This window comes from Emiliania huxleyi (assembly GCF_000372725.1).
Source record: "Emiliania huxleyi CCMP1516 unplaced genomic scaffold EMIHUscaffold_4, whole genome shotgun sequence".
NCBI classification, from domain to species: domain Eukaryota; phylum Haptophyta; order Isochrysidales; family Noelaerhabdaceae; genus Emiliania; species Emiliania huxleyi.
Genome location: NW_005198966.1, coordinates 702459 through 721758, shown reverse-complemented (window position 1 = coordinate 721758; position 19300 = coordinate 702459). Strand labels below are relative to the sequence as shown.

The window sequence follows — 19300 nt, the reverse complement described above, 5'->3', positions numbered from 1 at the left end:
GCTCCGGATACACTACACGCTGCCGGATCCCCGCCCTCAACTGGGCAGGCAAGCTGCAGTACACGGACCCGGCGACAGGCTACTCTGTCTTTACGCAGCTCGCCTCCTCGCGGCGCGGCTACTGCTGCGGGAGCGGCTGCCGCCACTGCGTATATGGCCACGAGAATGTCAAGCCGGAAAGGAGGGTGGCGTTGCGCCGCCCCATCACCTGCGAGATCGGGGGGTGACGCTAGTCCGAGTGTGTGGAGACGGACGGTTGCGGTGGGCGGGACGTTGCGTTGCGTGGCGGCTGTCGCCGGAGAGTCGGGGGCACTGATACCGAGCATATCGTCTAGATACTCGTAGCGAGAACGGACTACGCTTGCGCTGGAGAGGGGGACCGCGGCGAGAGGCGTCACACAGGCGCTGAGGTCCTGTGAGCCTCAGGCCGCGATTCTGTCATCGATCTGACTTCTGAGCGGAGTGAGACGCACGACCCTGGCGCGAGCACGACCGATGTGCTCGATGAGGCGCGATGTGCGATGAGCGCACCCACGACGGAGAGCTAGAGCTGTCAAACGTTAAGAGCTGAACATAGTGTTGCTAGTGTTAACAGTAACAACAGAACAACAGTGGGGCTCCCCACAACAACAGTAGCTAACGTTAGGCCGGCTGAACAACAATAAGGAAGGCCTGGCAGTGATAGAGCTGTCAAACGTTAAGAGCTGAACAGTGTTGTGCTAGTGTTAACAGTAACAACAGAACAACAGTGGGGCTCCCCACAACAACAGTAGCTAACGTTAGGCCGGCTGAACAACAATAAGGAAGGCCTGGCAGTGACCCACGACGATCTCCAGCGTCCAGTGCGGGTAAAACCCTGGAAAAACCCAGGTATTTCGGGTTTTACCCGGGTTTTTTGGCATTTTCTGCTTGCTGGCCACTGAACAACAGTAACAACAGTAACAAACAGTAACAGCTTGGGCTGGGGAGAACACTTGAACAACGTTGAGGATTTTCAGCCAACAATAGTGCAACTGTTAGGCCCAAAGTTAACGTTTGACAGCTCTAGGCAGTGACACCCCAGTGACCCACGACGATCTCCAGCGTCCAGTGCGGGTAATACCCGAAAATACCCGGTGCGACGGTGTATCATTCACTTTATGGTTGCAACGCGGATATGCAACGGTGGCATAAAGCGTGTGAATGATACACCGTCGCATAAGGAAACCCCCAGGTATTTTTGGGTTTTACCCGGGGTTTTTGGCATTTTCACTGGTTGGGTAGTAGGCTAAGTTCTGAGCCTCGAGGCTTAACAGGTCTAAGTGTGAAGTGACCGGTCACGCTGGTGCTTACGCGGTCTAAGATCGGCGGGAGCCTCTTATGCGGGCTAAGTCGGCCGTGATCATTGGGTTGCCTCAAATTTTCCAGTGAACATCAATTTTGAGCGCATCCCAGCACGGATAGAGGTGCAGTGTTGATATCTGGATAACTGCGCACAATGGGATGACCCGCGAGGTTCGTGGAAGGCCGGCAGCTTTACGTGCTGTCGTGCAGCTCGTAGAATGTACTGTACTGCATCCGGTGCGCTCCGTTTTAGATGTCAGAGAATGTACATTTTTGATGTCTTCTATTAAAATGCTCATTTCTTTCAACCTCGGACGCGTCTCTGCAGCTATTATGTTCGTAAAATTCCCTTCATGAAATTCTTTTCGAGTTTCTGTGTTGGCGCGGCGGGCGGCGAGGCGTGGCATACGTTGGTTCATAGTTGGGACCGCGTTTTTGCAGGTGCATTTTTGTCGTATATTTGGAGCCGTGGAATCTTCCGCGTCCGCACGATTTTAACCCGAGCAAAAACCAAAATCGCCATATCGTGCGTTTCCTCATGCCGCCCGCGGCCCTAGCCGCGGCCAACAACCAAACGCAAAAAGAAAAAACTATTTGTGCTCTCGAGACAGCATGTCTCTGCCCGTCTTCCTGCTCCTCACTCGGCCGGGCGGCGGCACGGGTGGTGTGGAGGCGTCGCCGCCGCGCGTGCGCGCGTGCGGCCGGGGCGGCGCCGGAGCCCACCTGCTGGCGCCGCCACGGCGCGACGCCCGGGGCGGAACGCGGGGTCGAGAAGACTCATGGCGAGGCTTCAAGGCAGCTCCAGAGCGAGCATCTTGACGCAAAGCAGCTCTCTGGCGACGAGCCGCGGCTCGGTCGATTGGTTGATTCTTGGTTGGTTGACGGATGAGCGGACGGAGGCGACCACGGTGCCCAGCGGTGAAGAACGCGAGCGGTTAATACGCCGTCCGTTGCCTAACTGTTGTTTGTTGGTCCTGGCTCTTGTTCGTTGTTGCGTTCCGCGGCGAGCTCACTTTGCTGCAACCTGCATCCTTTGGCGACCGCGGCACGACCACGAGGCCGTCCCGTTTTGATCTCTCGGTCTGTGGGGGGCCGAGCCGCCTCGGGGTGGCGGGCGGGCAGGCGTTTTGAAAAACAGAAACCAAGAGGGGGCCCGGAGGCCCAGGCCCCCCACTGGGAGTAGAAAATACTCCCAAAAGGGGGCCAAGGAGGCGGCGCGGGGAAGCAGCATGAAAGCGGGAAGGAAAAGACTCTCGCCCAGTTGCGGCGTGTGGGGACGCGTCCATCTTCACTCGTGTGCGCAGACCAGCGTACTTCTGCACGACCCTCGCTCAATCAGAGCCACTCCAGATTGGCGGCCTTCACGGCGACACGACCGCCGGAGTTGTCGACCTCGATCGAATAGCGTGCCGTCGCTGCGTTGTAGTCCGCAACCCTGCCCGTCTTGCCATTCAGATCTGCGCGGCTGACGAGGCCGACAAAGCGGACCGGTTTGCCCGCAATCAGCTTGCGCGCGACCTCATCACTGCGGGTGTACATGTTTTTATCCTTGGAGCGGAGGATCGCACTTGCCGCCATCATGCACTCCATCTGCTCTCCCGATGCCACCCCCGTCGTGAGCATGCGGGACGGCGCAGGCCGGATGAAGCTGACCTGCGAAATGTTAGCCGGCTCGTTCGGCTTCCCCGCCACAGCCGAGGCCCAACCGCGAGGGCGGTACTTGATGGCCACTCCGCGAATCTGGTCGGGTGCGTTCTCCGCAGTCTTGAAGACCTCGAAGGGCCACTGGCGGCCGTACTCGCGCAGCGCCTCGACGAAACGGCGCTCGTGGGCCGCGCGCTCGTTCTTCTCGCCGGGAGCGCAGCACTTGCCCGTGCAGCCGACAATCGGATCGATCATGCTTGGTGGGAGGCAGCCCGCCTGCATGAGGATGAGGCCGAGGACCTGCATGGCGTGCCCCGCAGCCGGGCAATCGTCCCCACACGAGTCGTAGAGCTGCTGCGTGGCATTCGCCATGTCGATGAGCGGCTCAATCGCAGCCTCAATCTTCAAGTGCTGGTCTGCTGCCTGATCCAGCACTTCGAAGAACTCGGCGTACTCCTCGTGCGAGTGGCGGCCAATATACAGCCCAGGCTGCCCACCGTCGGCCATGGGCACGCTGACCATGACCACGGCGAAGGTCTTGCGGCGCTCGGCGTAATTGGTAGGCCCGACGCCCGCCCGCGTGAGCAGATCCATCGCAAACTCGAGCGTGCTGTCGCTCCCGATGATGTCCCAGCTCCAAACCCCCATGGTGAAAGGCACGAGTGTCAGAAGAATTTTACTCGCAAGGCGACTCCCTCGCACGACACTGAGCACGGGACTGGCGCGCACTGTCACAAGAATTTTACAACAAACTCCCTCGCACAACACTGGGCACGGCACTGGCGCGCACTGGCACTAACACAGAAGAATTTCACAACAGAAGAAAGAGGACACGCGCGAGCGACACACAGACATACACAAGACACTCAGCCAGCTGGGCTGCCACACATCCCGCGTGAGCGTACACAGCACTACGCCACTCAGGGCCACGCCCCGCCCGGCTCCTGTTGCCCCCCCCCCCCCCCCCCCCCTCTGAGCCCTGGCTGTCAGGCTGTCAGGTGCTGTCAGGTGATCTGTCGGGCTGTCGGTGGCACGACGCCCATCGCGCCCGCCAGCGCTGCCGTGCAGGTTGCCACGACGAGGTCGAGCACGCTTCTATACGCTCGCCCAGCCTTCCTTTCCATCCCATTAGGCAGCCTGGGAACGGTGGCGATCAGAGGCAAAGCCTACGAGGGGTGGTGGAACCACATGTCACGGCCACCGCGTGTGAATGTTATAAACACGGACTAACTAAGAGTTTATAAACACCACCTGGTTCACGACTATTTAAGACTATTTAACAGGATCCGCCCGCTCCCGCATGAAGTTCAGTTAAACGCGCGTTTATTTGAAATGATAAACCTCGTTCATAAACTTAATAAACAGGGCTCTGTTCGCGCGTCCCTGCACGTTACGTCCCTGTTCGAGCGTCTTCCCTGTTTTTCTTTCGGAGGGACGGACGTTGCTAGACATTTATAAATAACCTGCCGCGGGCATGGTATTTAATTTATAAATGGAGGCGATCAAATTCGCCGAGCCCAAAAATTCTTTTGCGCCCTTCGTGAGTGAGGCGGGCTGCCGGCAAGACGCAACGTAATTTTTATCTCGTCGAGAGGCTTGCCGGTCTAGAGGTAGCGCGTGAATTGCGTAACGTGCAGGATGGTGAATCTTGATGAATTGGTTGTCGGCGACAAGGTTTATTTCACTGGCCACGATCAGCGCGACACCGACGGCGAGCTTCTGGCGTACGGTACGTATGGCGAGGTCACCAGCCTGGAGGACATCGAGGACGGGCTTGCTGAGGTGCATTTCCCTTCAATCGAAGACTACATCGACTGCTGCGTCGACGAGCTCAGCTTTGAGCCAGCTCCACCGCTGCCTGGCGGCTTTGCCGTGGGTGATCTCAGACCTACTTCACTGGGCGTGATCAGACCTTTGAGGACGGCGACATGCTCGAGCATGGCGAGGCGGGCGAGGTGTTGGGCCCGTATGGAGACAAGGGCCTCGCCATGCTCTTCCCCGAGAACGACGGGGCAGCATACTGCAGCCTGACAAACCTGAGCCGCGACCCGCCATCGCCACTGCCCGGAGGCTTTCGTGTGGGCGAGCTGCTGTACTTCGTGGGGTCAGAAGTCTTCTTTAACCCGGACAACAACGGAATGCGCGGACAATGCGCGGTGGTCAAGTACGGAACGCGAGGCGAGGTGGTCGGCCGTGCGCTTCCGAACTTCGAAAACGGCAATGGGCTCAAGCTCAAATTCCCCGGCTTCGGAGCACTTCCCTTCAACCCACTCGTACTGAGCCGCGACGAGCCACCGGATGACGCCCTCTCTGACGACAAGTACCGGCGGGCACGCCGCGCGCTCGCAGCCCGGAAGGAGCAGCAGGAGTGCGCTGCCCCGCAGGCGGCAGCGGCCGAGGACCTCGAGTTTGAGGTGGAGTGGCGGCAGCGGCTGGCGGATGAGCTCATCGCGGAGGAGGCCAAGGCATCACTTGGGCCGCAGGGGCGGCGCACGGGCAAGAAGAAGAAGAAGAAGAAGGGCGGCCTCCGCCAGCGAGGCAACTGCGGTCCGGCGCAGCAGGAGGAGGTCGACGTGGAGAGCGAGGACGAGGAAGCGGCGGCGGCAGAGGCGAGGCGCGCAGAGAGGGTGGCGGAGGAGACGCGGCGTGCGGCGCTGGCAGCCGAGGCGGCACAGCGGGACAGGGAGGAGTGGCTGGAACGCGAGGCGCGGGCCGCGGCGGCAGCAGATGCACTGGCGGAGCGCGAGGCGCAGGGCGAGCGGCAGCAGGCGGCCCGGGCGGAGGAGCGGAAGCGGGTGGCGCAGTCTCAACAGCCCATCGCGCAGCGGGCGCTTGAGCATGCAATCTCGGAAGCGAGGGTCGAACGGTTGGCTGCGACGGGCCGCGAGGAGGCGGCGGGGGGCCGCGAGGAGGCGGCGAGGGCCCGCGAGGCGACCGCGAGGGCCGAGGCGGCAGAGGCGAGGGCCGAGGCGGCAGAGGCGAGTGCAAGCGAGGAGGCGGCGAGGGCCCGCGAGGAGAAGCTGACCCGTCGCCTCGCGGCTCTCAAGGCGGAGTCAGGCCCACCACCAGCAGCAAACGGCGCTGCCAACGGCGCAGGCGGCCAAGGCCGCGCCACTCTGCAGCAAAAGGTCGCTCGCATCCGCACCTCGGCCTGGACGCGGACTGCTCGCTCGCCTCGGCGGTGACGGCGGCGAACGCGCGGGCGGGGCTCGCGGCCGAGGGCGGGCTGGTGGCGCAAGTGGAACGGCTGACGGAGCTGCTCTTTTGGGATGAGGCGGGTGGGGCGGCATGAAGCTTTCAGGACATGCGGGCGGCATGAAGCTTTCAGGACATGCGACGCGCCCAACACAGTGAAACCGTTTGTCTTGAGCGGAGCTGACAGCTGCGCTTGTTTGGGATGGGTGGTCGGGCACAAGGGACAGGCGGGTTGCGATCTCATTGTTGTGACTTGTGTGTCGAGATTTATTTCTCGGGGGGACACATGCACATGTGCAACACCATTGCTCAGAGTTTTATTTCCTTATTTCTCGAGAGACGGTTGGCACCTCGGCACCAGCACAGGCCGTCCGTCACATGGGCACCGTCAACCACGCGCAGACCGCAGTCATCTAGGAGAATATACATTGCGACCCCGGCAGGCGACAGCTCGACTATGTGCACTAAAAGGACACGACACACAACCTATTCCTAAAAGGAAGGCCGCGCAGGGACATGTGCATGTGCATGTGCATGTGCATGCACATGTGCATGTGCATGTGCGGCAGGCGAGCTCATCCCCCCCCCTCCCGCGAGCAGCTTTCCGGGAGGAAGGGCAGCTGCCCGTCGGGACCCAAGGGGAGGGGCTCCTCCGCCTCCCGCCATGCCCCGATCTGCCGGGCGGCCTCGCTGCAGCCGACGGGCTCCGGCACGCCATACTCTGTGCGCAGGACCTCGCTCTGCAGCACGGCCCGGTCCAGCGCGCTGATGGCGTCGGCGACGCGCGCGCCCGACGCCTCGTCGGTCGCGCGTGCGTGCGAGGCCTTCTCCTCCGCCGTCCACAGCTCCGCGCGGAGGGCCGGCGAGTCGAGTGCGTCGAGCGCCGCAGCGCCGGAGCGGACTGGCCCGCTCTCCCGCAGGGCGGCCCACCGCTCCGGCTTCGCCATCCAAAACTCGTACCTGGGCGGTGGCAGGGCCGCGGGGGGCAGAGAGAGGTTGGCCGCGGTGAGTGTGACGGGGGCACAAGACGGTGGTCGGCGTGACGCGACTGCTGCGAGCCTCGCACCGCCGCAGGAAGGGCCACGCTCTCCCCATCGCCGGTCGTCCCGGAGGCGAGTCCTGCATCCCCTGCCCGACTGGCAAGCCCTCGCATCCAAAGGGCGGCTCGTCGAAGCTCTCCTCGACGCGGCAGTCCTTGTTGTACGTCACCGCCGAGTTGACCTGACGACCGAGACTGGGCCGAAGTTCGCCGAGAATGGGCGAGACCTGTCCTGCCGTGCAGTGCGGAAGCGGCACCGCGTTGTGCAGCTTCCACACAAACAGACAGAGCGAGTCGCCGTCGACCACCTGTGCAAGCGTGTCACGCTCATCGCTCGGATGTCGCTCGCGGCCCAGAGCGGGTCGCCGGCAAGCCACCGCCGCCAGCTTGGCCTATGCTCGCGGGGAGGTGTGAAGAGAGCGACACGCCGTGCCGCCCTCTGCCACCCGCTTGGCTTGGCCTCGAGCGTCGCGGCGCTGCGGTTGGCTCCGCCAGCGAAGAGCCACTCGAGCGGGTAGAGCGCGGCCTGCGACGGCGGCGGAGGGCGTGGCGAAGCGCACCTTAGCGGCTGTGAGCGCGGTGCCTGCGGTCTGTGTGCATGTGTGTGTGTGCGTGCGTGCGTGCGTGCGTGCGTGTGTGTGTATGTGTGTGTGTGTGTGTGTGTGTGTGTGTGTGTTTGTGTGTGTGTGTGTGTGTGTGTGTGTGTGTGTGCGGTGTGTGTGTGTGCGGTGTGTGTGTGTGTGTGTGTGTGTGTGTGTGTGTGCGGTGTGTGTGTGTGCGGTGTGTGTGTGTGCGGTGTGTGTGTGTGCGGTGTGTGTGTGTGTGTGCGGTGTGTGCGTCTGCGGGCGGGGCGGTGGGCTCGCCTCCGACTCTGTGGCCTGCAGGGGCCCCTCGCGCAGCGCGCGCCAGTCGCGGTCATTCCTGCGGGTCGAGATCGGAGATCAGGCCGTGATCGAGGTCGTGCCGATGTCTGCCGCGAGCCGAGATCGGGCCGAGATCGGGCCGAGATCGGAACGAGATCGGGCCCGAAGTCAGCCTCTCCTGCTGACGCGCGAGATGAAGTGCTCGCGGCACTGCGGGCACGGGTGGCTCAGCGCGTAAAAGGCGAGCATCCTCTTGAACTCCGCCTGTCCACGGGGCGCGGGCTGTGACGAGGCGCGGTTCACGTGTGAGCAGGGTGCCGTCGTCAGCTCCGCCACGGCGGCGGAAGCGAGCGGCGGGTCGCAGGAGCGCTGCAGCTCGGCGGCGCGAGCGGCGATGGTGTGCCACAGCAGCCACGTGGGCGGTCCCTGGTAGTGCGGCACGCCTGCGCGACAGCGGGGCGGCTGTGAAGGCAGCGAGCAGCCACAGGGCGGTCGGAGGCCGGGGTGTGGCGGCGCAGACCGACGCGGAGGAGGGAGCGGTTCATGTACGGGTGCGAGGCCGCGTAGGGCGGAGGCAGGGCGGGGCGGAGGAAGGGGACGTAGAGCGAGACGTCGAAGTCCTGCGACTTGAGGCTCGGCTGCTCGCGCTGCTTCTGCGTGCTCTGGAGGTAGCCCTGCACGAGGCGCCACACCCGCTGCACCAGCTCACTCTGCCCGAACACGTCCCGGATGTCCGCCGGGAGCAGCTGCCCCTCCTGCGGCGGCGCGAGGCCGCGAAAGCCGCAGCTGAAGGCGGCCGCGGCGGCGGGCAGGAAGGACTCCTCCCACCACTCGAGAGGCGGTGCGGTTCGGCTGGTCGCGAGCTGGGCGAGCAGCACCTGTTCACGGGACGCCGCCGTGAAGAGGCGCCGTGCGGGTTTCGCGGGCGCTTGGAGGACAGCGAGAGGTTGCATCTCGCAGCGGGTCGACGAGGCCGCGGCAGCGCGTGAGCTGCAGCCCGTCGAAGAGGTTGAGGAGGGAGACGGTGTGTGCGACGAAGGAGGGGAAGCCGTACGGTCGACCGGCTGGCGGGCGCAACTCGGCCTCGCCGCACCACGTGCGCCACGACTGGTACGTGCGGTACGCCATTGCGGTGATCAGTCGAAAGGCTGCAGCTTCATGAGCGTCGGCAGGATCGGCAGGAGGGCAGCCAGCCGACCACATCGCGTTGCGAAAGATCTCACCCGCCGGGCACTGCACGTTGGTCCAGCCGTGTGGCACCTCCGCGGGCAGCTCACTCCACATATCGCGTGGCTGTGGTCGGGCGGTTGGTGCGGCGATCAGGCCGATTGCCACGCCAGAAGCGAGCGCGACCAGCGCCACGACCCACCCTGCGGATTCGCGCCGTCGCGAGTCGACCGCAGAGTAGCCGACAGAGGAGTGGTCGAGCATCGGGTGGGCAGGAAGCGTCTATCGAGGATTGGGACCGCGGTGGGTTCAGCTGGCCCCTGCTGCTCGAGGTGTCGAGAGGTGGCCGCAACGTTTTTCTTCTGGTCATCAGCAGCCGCCGACCAAAGACCAATCTCCATGCATGCATACAAAAAGGAGGACATGTGTACCGTACACATGCGGCTCATGTACAGGTGTTCACGCGATGTAGGCGGTATCCGTGGTAGTGATGGTGGTCGTCGTGGTAGTAGTGGTGGTGCGGGCGGTGCGGGCGGTGGCGTCGCCCAGCTCCGTGCTCCAGCGCTCCGTCGAGAGCAGCTTGCGCACGAGACGTTCGAACGGATCGTTGTAGCCATACGCGGCCTCGATGGCCGCCAAGATACGGTCACGGTCCTTGGGGTAGGCGCAGGCTGTCTTCGCCACCTTGAAGCGGGACGCATCGAGTCCCTCACCGCAGGTCGACGACGCGTCATTCTCAGCCAGGTACAGGACCGAGATGCGGTCGACTGTGCCGCCGAGCGAGAGAAAGCAGAAGATTTCGAGGACGCACCACAACCGTGTGATGTAGGAGTTGCCTGCGAGCACCACAAAGTGGTTGCAGCCGCCGATAAAGATGGGCAAGCCGCGCAGCGAGCGAATGATGTCGCTCTGGTCGATGCACGCCTTGTCGAGCCACAGAAGAGGATCCCGCCCGTGCGTGGACGCAAAGGCCCGCGCCCACTGCTCGAGTGCTTGGTACTTAGCTTCAGCGTCGTCACCCCAGCTGTGTGATACAAAGGCATCCACACCGCCGAGGTGGGCAGGTTCCGCGTAAGAATGGAGCAGGGCTCGCTGTTCCTCCGACGCCACCGAGGTGCTGAGAACTTCAGTGGAAAGGGCGGAGAGTCGCACAGCCTTGAAACGGCTGACCGCGTCGATCACGTGGCTGTTCGTCGAACGGAAGCCATCTCGGCCGAAGAGTGCAGCCACAGCGGCGGCGCGCCTCGCGCGTTCGTCGAGACCAATACCGCCTAGCATGTGTTGAATCTTGCCGCGATTCCGGGCGGTGAAGGGTAGGGAGACGAGAATGCCGAAGCCGTAGAAGATCGTGAGCGCTCGCACGGAGAAGTACGGGCCTGTGCGGGAGGGAAGTAGGGTGAGGACGAGTGTTCGGGTGACGGCGGACACGGGGAGTCGGGTGGAGGTGGGTCACCGTCGGAGGAGCAGCCGAGGAGCACTGCAAGTGCGTACTTGGGCAGAAGCCTGAACAGCGCGTTGATGACGTAGTAGCACCGCAAGCCAAGCCACAACCGCTTGAGTGCCGGCCGCTCTGAGAGCCTCATTGACGAGGCGTAGAAGAGGCTATGATAGATGCACAGCACGGCTTCGGTCGTCACCACCGAGAAACGATATGAGGCGCATTGGTCCCAGTTTGCCGCGCGAGCAACGGACAACTCACCGCCAAGTACGTCGTGCAAGCCCACCACGGCTCCGTACAGATTGTACACAACGAGGAAGATGCCAGCACATCTGATGGCAACTCGATCCGTCGGCCGGCACGAGATAAGAACGAGGACTTTGGCCGGAATGGGAACGAGGGCAGTCAGATCCGGTAGGCTTGCTGACGGGTCAACGAGCGAGCACATGTGCACAAAGGGATGTTCGCAGAAGACGTACTGCACCCAGCCGAGGGCAAAGGTACAGACGCTGACGCGCAGCCGGATCCGTGCCTCGACCTGCTGCGCATTCTCAAGAGTTTGTACCATTTGGACATGCCGCGCCGATGCCTCGGTGATGCTCGCCTCGTGCTCAGGAGCAGAGCGCGGGAGGAAGCGTGAGGCGACGCCAAGTATCACGATGGCAATCGGTGCGACCGCAATGGCGGTGAGCAGCAGCCAGTGGAGGGGAAGGAGGGAGGCGAAACAGGAGTGCGGCGCAGTAGGTACAGTAGGTGCCGCCGCGGCATCAAGCGAGGTGGCGCCGGAGAAGTTCAGTGCTGGCAATGCCGCTCGGAGGAAAACAAGGGCCCTTGTCACGCTCGGAGACAAAAAAGAAAATTGTCAAGGGGGGCGGGGGGGGGACTGCGACCCCCAAAGGAGTGCGTGTGTGTGGCAAACAAACAAAGCCCAGCCACCACCAGCCAGCGACGAAAACAAACGGAAGGAAAAGAAATCCCTCGCTGGGGGGGGGTGGGGGGGCTGCTCTGATCAAAGGGGTGCGTGGGTGGCACAGGCAAAGCCCCAGCCAGCGACGGCAAGCAAGCGAGCGCCGGCCGTGACGTGTTCGCCGTGAGCTAAGCCAGGGAAGGCAATGCCGGGGCCGTACAGCAGCTTGATGGTGCTTCGCCGGCGTAGAAGCGGCCGCGGCGGGCTCCGGGTGCCTGAAAAAGACGGATTTACGTGGGCTGTGGGAGATTTACTGTCGACTCAAACGACACTGTGGCGTAATCCTCTCATATATGGCTAAATATTTACCGAGCCGTTTTAAAGTTCCACCGCTACGACTGGAGATATATCGAGATTGGGTCACCATGACCCTTATGGCGCGAAAGGGTTAACGCCTGCGACCAGATCTTGACGGCGCTACACAGGCTCCTGACGGAGGCGGACGGCATCCGCGCGGCACTTGAGCTGGACGAGCAGCTGCCGCTCCTACGTCTGATCGAAGAAGCTGAAGAGATGCTGGAGTTGGAGCCGCTCGAGGGCAGCCTTCAGTCACGGCTTGGTGCCATCCGAGACCTGCTGGCCAACGCCCCGTACTCCCGCTCAGCTCTCGCTGCAGCAGCCTGAGGGTCCGCGTAGCGCGTTATGCTTATGGGTGGTTGCTTTTTTTGTTTAATCTCTTCTTCAACAGGATTATCAACAGGATTACTCTCGTGTTGTTACTTGTTGTGCGCCCCCCGGCGTTGTCGGTTGATAGCTGGGTAGCGGGGGGCCCCGCCGGAGGCTGGTTACTGATTTCTTAGACACTACACGCGAGCCTTGTGAGCAAGCGACGATGCACGGCGCGGTGGCGCTACTGCTCACGCTTGCGGCGCCGCCTACCATTGACTCGACCACCGGCCACGTGACTAGGTTCAGCAACGACTACCGGAGGTTTCTGCATCAGGTCTGGCAAAAATTCGTGCAGTCAACCTCGATCGACACCGGAGGCGCGCCTCTTGCGGATTGGATCGTCATGGGAAACTGGAAGGAGGAGAAGTACGCGATTCTCGCGTTCGAGGAGAATTACGCGTCTGTCATGGACCACTTTTGCGACTCGACCGAGCTGAATGTCTTTCCCAATGTGACTGGCGTGAAGGTTGCTCCTCCGCCGCGGTGGCTTCGGCTAAAGTATGTGGATGGCTGTCCACAGGGCGACCCAAGCTTCGCCCAATCTGGGCATATCATGCTGGCCAATGGGCTGGGCTGCCTTTCAAAAACACGCTGCCTTCCCGCACCGTGGCTCTCCGCCCTGCAGCTGAACTTTGAGCAACAGAGCAAGCACGTGCGCCGGAACGACCTCTTCTTCCCTGCGGACGTGATCACCATCCCGTACGTTGACAAAGTGGGCGAGAGAGTCCTGCCCTACAGCTCGTATCGATTTGGCCTCTATCTGGACTTCCTCATGGACAATCGTGTCCTTACTGACCAGGTGGGCGCCGTTATGATGGAGGTGGGCGCCGGCTGGGGCGGCTTGGCAGCCCTCGTGAAGGGACGGTTTCCGTCCACCCGCTACATCATCCTCGACATCCCGACGTCGACTGTCTTCCAGATGGGGCTGCTGCACCGCCTTGGCTACAAGAAGATCCTGTCGCTCGACGCTGATGCCACCGCAGCCGATGCACAGCATGTGATCTGCTGCGAGGACTTCGACTTCCTCTTCATCGGGCCGACGCAAGTCCACCTTCTCCCGAGCGATGTCGTTGACGTTACAGTCAACTTTGATTCGATGGTCGAGATGCCGGGGCAGACCGTAGCGTTGTACCTCAAGCACATCGCTCGGGTCAGCACACGATTCTACCACATCAACAGGTGCGCGTTGACGCGCTCAAGGCTGGAGCCAAACTTTCGGAAGCACCTTAAGGGCTCTTGGTACATGAAGCACCAAGCCGACGCTCCCTTGCACTGGCGAGCTCCGCCGCGCGGCTCCAAGTTGGCCAATGCGACAAACTTCAAGGAATGCTACGTCGAGCAGTTTTGGTGTCGCACCAAACCAGAGCAGGAACTGCAAACGCTCCCTTAGGGTCTCCAGCGCGTGGGCGGGTGCCCGGCCGTCGGAGAGACCTGCTCGCTAACTAGAGCTCACACTGGGTAGAGCTCAGACACGGCCGTCATCGCATCCCTTCCTGGGACCTAGTGCTGACAATGTCGTACTTTCTCTCCCTCGACTGTGCTTGTGCGTCTTCGACCGGAGTTTTGTTTTTTGCGGTGAATTCCCGCGTCCACTCCACACAATGGCACACCCCATGTCCAGCGAGCCCGAACCCAGCTGTTCTCAGCAACGTTGCTGCGCCGTGTTCGCGCGGTAGAGGCAAATGCCCGCCGTCGAGCTCGTCCGCGCGCTCGAGACGACGCTCAGCGGCGGCCCGCTCGTCGCGGTGCGGGACGGCGCATGGTGCTGCCTGCTCTGCGAACGCCGCTTTGGCTCGGAGCGGCACATCGCGCGCCACCTCAGCCGCAGCAAGTTGCACCGCGACAACTACGCCTCGGGGCTCACCGCACGCCGCATCGGGGAGCCGTCCGCTGGGCTCAAGCGCGCGCGCGACGACGGCCCCGCCTCGACGCACCTCAAGCCGGCGGAGCCCGCCGCGGCCGTTGGCATCGGCATCGGCGCCGGAGGCGGCGGCGGCGTGAGCGCGATCGAGCAGATGGAGATGGTGCAGCAGCGGCTCGCGGCGGCGTCCAAGGCTTCGGCGAAGAAGCCTGCGCGGCGCGAGAGGGAGCGCGACCACCACGAGAGCGAGGTGGACTCGAACAAGGCGCGCTCCATCAACGGCCAGCTCGACTGGGAGTGCTCCGATTGCGGCTCGTTCAACTTTGCGCGGGTCGTCGTGTGCCACACGTGCAACAAGCACGTCGACGGGCAGACGCGGTACCTCAACAACCGGCTGCACGAGCTCAAGCAGGCGCGCTGCCCACGGCCCCGAAACCCGCCCCGACGCCCTCCCTCCCTCGGAAGATAGCCACGCCCGGGCCGCTTGCACAGCCACCTCTGCTCCCCGCCCCGGGCGCAGGAGCGATTCAAGCGCATCTTTGCCGGCGGCTCGGGCGGAGGGGGGCAGAACTCGAACAGCAGCGTCGCCAATCCGGACGGCTCCGTCTCGGGGGGACGCGGCGGCGACCGCGCGGCGTTCCAGAGCTAGGTGGAGAGGCGTGGGGGGGGTGGGGGGGGGGGGGGCAGTCGTTGGTGCGCGAACAAGGACTCTCTTGTTCGCGCACGCATGACATCGGGGCACCTCCAGCCTCCACCATCCGATGGAGGACCATCGATGCGGGTGGGGGTGCTTGCGGTGCACATGGATCATGCCCCTGCGCCACATGCACTCATGCAGCGCAAAAGGATCAAGCTTCAAGGATCATGTACATCACGATAGCAAAATATGGCCGCGGCTTTAACTAGAGTATCTCACAAAAGCCGGATAGAAGAAAATAATAAAGCTCACGGCCGGGCGCGGGGGCGCGACCCCCGACAGGGTCACCGCGCGGCGGATCGCGGTGCACACCCTCACCCACTGCCACACGCGCGCATGCGGCACACTTCCGGGCTCCCGGGCGGGCACACCGCAGCGGCCAGCGCGGCAGCGCGCGCGCAGGGACAAGCAGCCCCACATTATGTGTAAACAGTAAAGTGCAAGTAGCCTAGTGCGCGCGCGCGTGGGCGAGAGCGGCGTCACCTATGTGTCTCTGTGGGGAACGGTGCGGAGGTCCGCGAACCCACCCGGCCGGCCAGCTCTCTCAAGACCGCCAACACGCCCCCAGCCCCCAGCCCTGCCCGCCTCGCGCCGCCGCGCCGTCGCGTTCTCCGGCATCACGCACTTCGCCATCCGCCCGTCGCCGCCGCCGCAGAGGCTGGCCCCGCCCCCCCCAAAGAGGAGCTGCTGCGCCGTCGTCGGCCCGAGCGGCGCGTCGGGCGTGCCATCAAGGTACACCTTCGAGGCGGGCGGACGTCGGCGTTCGGCCAGTTCAGAGTTTCGGACCGTGTCGTCCCGTGTGCCCCCCCCCCCCTCCCCAGAGAGAGAAGTAGCGCGTGTCGCACCTTGAACCACGCGGCCGACGCGAGGGCGAGGAAGGGGTTGTAGTGCATCGAGGGCTCGTGGTGGTCGGCGCCGTCCTGCAGGGAGGCTGCGCTTCTCTCGGGTGTGACCTCGGGTGTGACCTCGGGTGTGATCGGGTGTGATCTCAGGTGTGATCTCGGGTGTGATCTCGGGTGTGATCTCGGGTGCTCAAGCGAAGCACAGTACACTCTCCTTGTTGACGAGGCCACGGCGCGGGTTGGCGCTCGACGCGTCGTACTGGCGCTGCGCGAAGCGCGGCGGCGCCACCGCATCGTGCGTCCCGGTGAAGAGCAGGAAGGGCACGCTCGGTATCGGAGGGTAGCTGTGCGTGTAGGCATGGTGCATCGCCGCCGCCTGCAGCCGGCGCCTCCGGGTGTCAGTCGTCCTCGAGCAGTCAGTCCGCCGGCTGTCTTGCCCTGTGCAGAGCCATGCGCGCGTGCTACGCCCCGCGGCGTGGCTCTGCGGCGCCCGAGTGTGTGCTCCGCGTGCCCCCGACTGATGCGTGCTCTCAACTCACCGCCGCCTGGATCCGGTGCGAGCTGCCGTTGTACGCCGCAGAAAAGATGGTCGCCTGGCCACCCATCGAGTGTCCCGCGACGCCGACGCCCGCGCTGACGTTGATCGGCAGGCCCGCGGCGGCGGCGGCACCGCCCCTCGACCACTCTATCGAGAGAAGCTGCTGCTTGTAGTAGTCGCCTATGTCAGGCGGGTTCCGAGCAGGCTCACGGAAGCAAGCCTGCACGCGCGCACACGAGAGAGCTGGCACGAGTCGCCAAAGCAGGGCGGGTCAAAGGGGAGGGTCTTGCAGTGCGCGCGGTCGTCGCAGCCAAACTGGCACGCGAGGGGCGCGCCCACCACGTAGCCCCACGAGGCGAGGTCGGAGAAGAGGCGCCAGTACGACTGGAAGCCCGTGTCGTCAAACCCGTGCGCGTAGGCAATGTACGGGAAGGTGCGAGTCGAGCCCTCGGGGAGGACAGGGTAGACGACCTACTCACAGCACGACGTGCTGACAGCTGAGAGAACCGCGTGCCTGCAAAGGACGGGTCGGGCAACGTCGATGCGGCGGTTGCTCCGGTCAAAGAGCGGCGAGGTGAAGGAGCGGTGCGCGACCGGGTAAGGCCCGCGCGGAGAGGACGGCAGCAGCGGCGGCGAGGGCGGCAGCAGCGACGACGGCGACGGCGGCGGTGGACGAGGAGGAGGAGGAGCAACGTCCATTATCCGTCGGAAGAGACAGGGAGTTTCTTCTTTTTGTCCCAGTTCATCTCCTTGAGAGAGGACGCCCGCCAGAAAAACGGTATGGCGGGTGGTGTGCTCTCTACTGCCGCGGCGCCCCTCTCGGTTCGGAGGCGCCCGGCGGCCGCGCTTGGTGCCGACGTCGACCGGCTGCTCTCGCGGCGCCGAGGCGTGCCGCTTCGGTCACGTCACGCGCGCTGCGAGGTGTCTTTTGGCATGTGAGCGCTTGGCATAGACGCCAGGAAGCTCGCCTTCCTTGCCTGCGGCCGCGGGCGAGCGGGCGGGCACGCCAGGCTCGGCGACGCTCCGCGCGGGTCTTCGAGCTCGACCCGCGACGAGCCAGCATGGCTCGTCGCTCGACGGGAGCCTGCCGAGCATGCTCTCGGCACTCTGTACAGCCTCGATAAGCTGTCTGGGGAGGCCTACAGGGCCAGAGCGGACCGCCTCGGGCGCGATGGCGCGCTGAATAGTACCATGACTACGAGATCTCGATCGGGTCGCCGGCAGCGGGATCGCGCGACGTGCTGCTCGACGGCAGGCCGCTCCCCACCCTTTCAACAGTGTCTTTTACATCGCTTCTCTCGCTGCAACCGCCTGCGGGGGCCTGCGCCGACCGCCTCGCTTCGCCAGCGCTGCCTATGACCTGCCTATGACTGCGGCACGCACGTCGGCTCGCCGCCCGCGTCGCCCGCGGCGGGCCCGCATGGCGCGCCGCTCGTCGGGGGAGTGCCGAGGAGGTTGTGGAGTACAGGCTGCCTCGCTCAGACCGCCGAGGCCGCGGTCGGCGCTGCTGCGGGGCGCTGTGGGCTTCACCATCGTGTCCTGAGTGCGAAAAACTCGGACCCACGAAGACAAGGAGCGCGCGCCAATGGCCGCCTCCGTGACACTCCCACCTCCTGGGCCGGCGCGGGAGTTTTACTGCCGAGTTTCTCCCGGCCGGCCGCCTCCTGACACGCCCACTGACCGAGCCCATCGAAAAAAATTCGGCGCGCCGCACTGCTCTGACCCCTGCTCGCCCCTGCTCGCCCCTGCTCGCCACTGTCGCCTCGGTTGCCGAGGCTGCCGCGCACCCGCGCGCTACGCGACTACGAGTGGGGTGGACATACACACATATATGTATACATTTTAGGTGTATTGTTGGCACATTATATATGTTTATCGCGAGTAAAAGAATTTTACGAAACTCCCTCGCACGACACTAGGCACGGGACTGGCGCGCACTGGCACTAACACGAGTAAAAGAATTTAAGCTTTTACTTGAGAGGAAAAGAAAAACCCCGAGCTGCGCGCGGAGGACGCTTTGCCCGGCAGTGTTGATTGAGGGCCTCACTGTGGTACTCTCCGGCCGACACGTTCACGACGCGCTCGCCGCCCAGCCCTTGCCTCACCCCATGCTGGCCGACGCTGGCTGGCGACTCGAGTCCGACACCTGGAGCTCAAGAGTGCTGCGCTTTTTTGGCTGTCACTCCTTTGGCGAGGCGACGGCACTCGGCAGCGAGTCGGTCTCATCTTCCCTACGGCGGAACGACGCATCCTTCCTTCGACCAACCGAGCCGAGGATTCGAGGCCACCGCTTCTCTGGCAGCCGCACATCTTCCTATTCCGCGCCTCCGCCTGCGGCTCTCCCACAGTCTCCGAGAGACTCCAGGGAGTCGACTGCTGACGACGAGGTGCCAGCTGCGCCGCCCGTGCCACCGCCGGATGCGCCACGAGTCCTACTCCTTGACCCCGGGTCTGGCGACGCGTGCGAGGCGCTGCAAGGCTGCTTCCGGGTGTACCTGGCCGTCGATCCGTCGTACGACATCCAGGCGGCCGCACTCCCGCGCCCACCGCACTCCCTCTCCCGCCGCACCTCGGTGTCTCACGCATGCACTTCCACACCGCCGCAACAGACACGGGCGACGGTGCCGCCAGTCCCGCCCCGGCTGCCGCCCCAACCCTAGAGACCTCGAGACTGGTGTACGCCTGAGCTAGGTCAAGCGGTACCCGCCCAACTGGAGGTCGATGCGAGGGGTTCCACTCACCGAAGCTGCCGCCGCCGCGGCTGCAGCCGCCGTCGCCGCGACAGCCGCCAAGCAGAAGCACGCCTCCGCCTGGCCAGGTGGGAGAGGGGAGAGGGCGAGGAGACTCGGGAGGGGGGAGGGGTCCTTGTCGCGCACTCTCGCTCACGCTCTCCCTCGCCCTCCCTCCCTCTTCCTCACCCTCCCTCCCCGCCCTCCCTCCCTCCCTCCCTCCCTCCCCTCCCCTCCCTCCCTCCCCCCCTCCCCTCCCCTCCCCTCCCTCCCTCCCTCCCTCCCTCCTTCCCTCCCTCCCTCCTCCCTCCCTCTCTATACCAACGCG

General features: G+C 63.9%; 4 protein-coding genes across 4 annotated transcripts; 1 reads left to right on the top strand and 3 right to left on the bottom strand.

The window, feature by feature from the left end:
• Positions 1 to 2554: 2554 nt before the first annotated feature.
• On the bottom strand, positions 2555 to 3615 carry EMIHUDRAFT_461321 (hypothetical protein; the record flags this gene model as incomplete). The annotated part of the gene is made up of 1 exon (XM_005770457.1): positions 2555 to 3615. The coding sequence occupies one exon, from the start codon at positions 3613 to 3615 to the stop codon at positions 2659 to 2661; it is 957 nt and encodes a 318-aa protein (XP_005770514.1). The 3' UTR covers positions 2555 to 2658.
• A 3122-nt stretch (positions 3616 to 6737) lies between these two features.
• Positions 6738 to 11237, bottom strand: EMIHUDRAFT_461320 (hypothetical protein; the record flags this gene model as incomplete). Its single annotated transcript, XM_005770456.1, has 9 exons — positions 6738 to 7122; positions 7229 to 7383; positions 7459 to 7593; positions 8251 to 8328; positions 8368 to 8507; positions 8585 to 8942; positions 9034 to 9513; positions 9820 to 10607; positions 10685 to 11237. The coding sequence occupies 9 exons, from the start codon at positions 11235 to 11237 to the stop codon at positions 6738 to 6740; spliced, it is 3072 nt and encodes a 1023-aa protein (XP_005770513.1).
• Positions 11238 to 15079: 3842 nt separating this feature from the next.
• EMIHUDRAFT_432268 (hypothetical protein) lies at positions 15080 to 16952 on the bottom strand. Its single transcript, XM_005770455.1, has 6 exons — positions 16781 to 16952; positions 16499 to 16714; positions 16251 to 16421; positions 15920 to 16081; positions 15709 to 15783; positions 15080 to 15601 (listed from the first exon to the last, which is right to left on the bottom strand). Exons 1-6 carry the CDS (start codon positions 16940 to 16942, stop codon positions 15347 to 15349), a joined length of 1041 nt encoding a protein of 346 aa, XP_005770512.1. The 5' UTR covers positions 16943 to 16952; the 3' UTR covers positions 15080 to 15346.
• A 1399-nt stretch (positions 16953 to 18351) lies between these two features.
• On the top strand, positions 18352 to 18929 carry EMIHUDRAFT_196133 (hypothetical protein; the record flags this gene model as incomplete). Its single annotated transcript, XM_005770454.1, has 3 exons — positions 18352 to 18462; positions 18631 to 18816; positions 18906 to 18929. 3 exons carry the CDS (start codon positions 18352 to 18354, stop codon positions 18927 to 18929), a joined length of 321 nt encoding a protein of 106 aa, XP_005770511.1.
• Between the last annotated feature and the right edge of the window lie 371 nt (positions 18930 to 19300).

Coding starts and splice junctions, on each gene's coding strand:
- EMIHUDRAFT_432268 (XM_005770455.1), bottom strand. CDS start 16,942: ATGGACGTTGCTCCTCCTCCTCCTCGTCCACCGCCGCCGTCGCCGTCG. Junction 16,422..16,498: donor TTGACCCGCCCTGCTTTGGC/GACTCGTGCCAG, acceptor CCTGACATAGGC/GACTACTACAAGCAGCAGCT. Junction 16,082..16,250: donor GCAGCTCGCACCGGATCCAG/GCGGCGGTGAGT, acceptor CGCCGGCTGCAG/GCGGCGGCGATGCACCATGC.